This window comes from Nicotiana attenuata, chromosome 9, assembly GCF_001879085.1.
Source record: "Nicotiana attenuata strain UT chromosome 9, NIATTr2, whole genome shotgun sequence".
Classification (NCBI taxonomy): Eukaryota; Viridiplantae; Streptophyta; class Magnoliopsida; order Solanales; family Solanaceae; genus Nicotiana; species Nicotiana attenuata.
The window spans coordinates 13,891,922-13,896,018 of record NC_031997.1 but is presented as its reverse complement, the minus strand read 5'-3'; the positions used below and the strand labels follow the sequence as shown (position 1 = coordinate 13,896,018).

Genomic DNA, 4,097 nt, shown 5'->3' with positions numbered 1-4,097 from the left:
ATGCATGTTACAATGTGTGCCATGAATTATCAGACCCCCTTTATATAGTAGGGGAGTCCTACTCTAGGTACAACTCTATAAAAGGTATAAAATCATCTGATTAACCGGTTACCGGTTCTTCATCGATACGTGTCGAGATCCCCGCCGTGATATCCGGCCGGTCACGGATATTACGGCCTTCTGTTGGCCGTGCTTGATTGCCCGACAATGTTCTTCGAAGTCGTTCAAGGCTAGGACCGATCCTGAACCATGACCCCGATATTCTCGAGGGTGGGCGTCATGCCCCTGGATTCTGACTCGATGAGACCTTTGCCTCGATTTCGGTCCCTTGTCATCATATCTCGAGCTTGATTTATCTTCTCGGAGACCGGGGTGTACCATGAGCCCAGTTTTACCCGTACACAATTTTAATGTAGGAGGGTAAAATAGATATTTGAAAATTAAAAGTTTGAAAATCTGGTTGAGTGACCTTCTGAGTGATAGTTAAGTGACTTTTCTATTACAAACGAAAGAAAGATGACTTTACCCTCAGAAGGTCACTTTTCTGCTAACAGAAAGTGACTTTTTTGTTAAAAAAGTTTAAGACAAATATAGGGTTTGGACCATAGTTACTGGGTTCGGCCGAACCTGCAGGTCCTGTGCTAGCTCCACCTCTAGTTTTTAAGACAGCCAAGTTAGTACAGTAGGATATACAAGAAGTTTTCTGATACAATTTCCAGTTCTTGTACAAGAAGAATCTGGTGTATACTTTATGGTAAAAATAACACGGTCTAGCCAGTTTTCGGACTGGTCATTCAAAAATAGCCAGCGTTTACCAAGTCAATGAAAAATAGCCACTATTTTGCTGCAACAGAGACCGGTCCAGCATAATATACTGGAGTTCGGTGCACCTGTGTATGAACTTCCAGCATATTATGCTGGAACTCCAACACACGGAAAGTTCCAGCATAATATACTGGAGATTCGAGCACTTGTGTATGAACTTCCAGCATATTATACTGGACCGGTATACTTTGTTAGAACTCCAGTATATTATGCTGCAGTTCTAGTGTACTTATGCTGGAACTCCATCATATTATGCTGGAGTTCCAGCATACTTATCCTGGAACTCCAGTATAATATGCTGGAGTTCAAGTATACTTATGCTGGAACTCCAGCATAATATACTGGCGTATTTTCCGGGTTTTGAACAGTGTTTTCGCTCAGATTTATCTTTATATGAAAAGTGGCTAAATTTTGATTACTTTTGAAACTGGGCTATTTTTGAACGACCACTTGTAAGTCTGGCTATTTTTGAATTTCTCCCTACTTTATGTTATTACTTTGCGGAAGACCACTCAAATGTCAACTGATATCAAATCTAAACTAGGAGGTTATTGATCATAGAACATAAAATGTCACCTTAAGCAAAATCTTACAAGCACCAGCATTGCATATTGGATTAATGCTTTCCAAGAAGGAAGCTTCACTGATTGATTAAGTGAATACATTATATGGAGGAACCTTATTTTTTCTCAAACCATTTAAATAGGGAAAGGAATTGGCTAGTGACAAAATGACAAGAAAACTAAAGGTTCCACCACCAAGCTTGCTACTAAAAACAACAACTCTACTTCCATGCACAAGAAGCAACCAAATCTCTGTTCATCCAAGCGAGGTACAAAGCTCCATCTCTTTCTTCAAGCCTATATTTGTCACAGTAGTTTTCTACCAATGCTTTGATAGTAGAATTCACCAATGAACTCAACGGATATGGGCTGAAACCAGCCATTCTAAACCGCGACTTCCACTTACCAAGAAGCTCATGCCGCTCCACTCTCTCAATTCCCTCGCAGGCGATGATGTTAACAATATCTTTTGCTAAACAATGCTGCTCAACATTGATGCGCTCCTTATGCGCCCTTGAGAGAGTCGCATCAATTGATTCAAACATGGCAGTATAGTAATCTAACGTTTCAAGGAATCGAGGAAAGAAAGCTGCAGTATTTGTATTAGACTCCTGCTCAACAAGGGTAACCACCTTGGGATTCAAGCTCTTAACCAGACGTATCAGTCGATCCCGGTGATTTTCGGTGCTCACGCTTTCGTCTGGCATGTGATGCAACACAAATGCAAAATTTACTGCCAGTGCTTCGCCAGGTCGAATTCCAAGGTTTTGTAGCTGAACATCAGAAGCAGATATGGCGGCAGCATGAAACTCAAAAGGCACCTTGAAGGACTCAGCAAGCTTAGAAAGCCTCTTGCCCACAATATTAAGCCCTCCTCCACGCGCATACGCTGATTTGGAATCATCAATACCCGTTATGCGGATATGAGGTGGACCTCCAGGCCGAGCTGCAAAAGCTTGGATTAGAGTAACCCACTGACTTCCTTGAGAAATTTGGAAATCAATGATGTGAACTCTTTGTTCATCCTTCATTGCTTCTGCAATGGCACCATTTGCCGACATGTATCCAAATTTGAAGTAGGGGCAAACTTCATGAAGAATATGCATATATGAAAGCAGTTCAAAACTAGCTGGTTCTTTGCATCTTAGGGATTTGTATATGGAACTTCCTGATGCTGCTAACCTTGCTACAAGCCCTTCAAGGATGTATGCTCCAAGTCGCTGAATTGGTTCCCCTGACACTGACACCATTTGACGCAACTCTGATATCAACCACTGAGCTGTAAGCAAATCACCATCTGATTCTGCTTTTGCGCACTCAATGAGCACATGTTTCAAATCCCCTCTAGGTATCGCCTCCATCATTTGTCTCCAACAGTCAATTTCTGGGGAGGTCATACAGCTCGGCAGGGAATTATCACAACTATCCAGAACGTCTGAATTAGGTCCCAGCATTACAGTTTCCAATTCTTTTAGCTTGTGCCTGAAATCATTCACATCATCTGTAATGCATGATCCACTTACTGGGGAGTTGTAGTTAGTATCAGGCGAGTAATGTACATCTGATAAGCATGACTGAGATTCTTGATGGGAAATCAGACTTCCATTTGGAGTGAAACTGACAGCTGATATTGAGTTTTGAACAGCATACTCGCCAGTAGGTGAGGAGGACTCCATTGTGCAATACCGATCAGAATAAGTTTGAATGGAGTGATTACCTCCTTGGGTTCGATTAATACTGGTCATCTGCGTGTCTAACATTTGAAACTGAGGTAGATAGGATGCCTCCGTTTCTTGCACAGATTGATAAAGAGTATCAGACATGGCTGATCTTCTAAGTCGCTGTGACGCTTGCATTGAAAAGATGCTAACTGCCACTTTTGTATATGATGTATTCAATCTTGCATCTGCTCACTCTAGATGTTTACTGCACTCTACAAAGACCATTTATATAGAGCAAGGTTCTCTGGCTGCTGCAACGAGGGCCTTTAACATTCCTTCACAGCGACACCAACCTCACAGACTGTGCAGAATTAGGCAGTGCAATTGAACCTACACATGTCAATTACTTGATACATCAAAGTAGCGAAAAAAGAGAAAAAATGAAGTCAGAGATAGAAACTTAAGTTTCCAATAATACTAGAGCATGAAAATTCATAAGATTTCTACTAAGTACATAACATCAGAAGGTTGGCAGGAAAACCATATTAATGCAAATAGAACGCCAAGAACTAAAAAATAATGAAAATTTGTAAAGCAATTAGCGCACACCAAGAAGAAACATATGTGTTCACATCTAAAAGATAAACTACAATAAACTATTTTAACTCCCATTAACATCAATTTAGATTGCTTTATGTCCCACAGGCGGATTATATTTATCTTTTGCACCAAAATTAACCAAAAAAAAAAAAGGTCAGTCCGGTTGTACTAAGCTCCAACTATGTGCGGGGTCCGGGAAGGGGCCGGATCACAAGGGTCTATTATACGCAGCCTTACCCTGCATTTCTGCAAGAGACTGTTTCCACGGCTCGAACACGTAACCTCCTGGTCACATGGCAACAACTTGGTCCAAAAATTATCTAATTCAGGCCTATAATCACTGGGTCCACAAACATTCTCCTAGTCCCACTACAAGACCTTTCTCACCTGTGTTTTAGCTTCGAAGCAATAACTAGGTTAGGGAAGGAGGGAACCCGGGGGATTTGTG

At 41.3% G+C, this 4,097-nt stretch overlaps 1 protein-coding gene across 2 annotated transcripts in view; it reads right to left on the bottom strand.

Moving 5' to 3' along the window:
• LOC109232074 (scarecrow-like transcription factor PAT1) overlaps positions 1,386–4,097 on the bottom strand; it is a 3,407-nt gene continuing 695 nt past the window's right edge. The window contains exon 2 of one of the 2 annotated variants that reach the window (XM_019397737.1): positions 1,386–3,455. In XM_019397737.1, coding sequence (XP_019253282.1) covers positions 1,610–3,244 — 1,635 coding nt within the window. In that variant the 5' untranslated portion in view covers positions 3,245–3,455 and the 3' untranslated portion in view covers positions 1,386–1,609. The remainder of the gene's footprint in view (positions 3,456–4,097) is intronic. The other variant, XM_019397736.1, reaches the window with a different exon arrangement.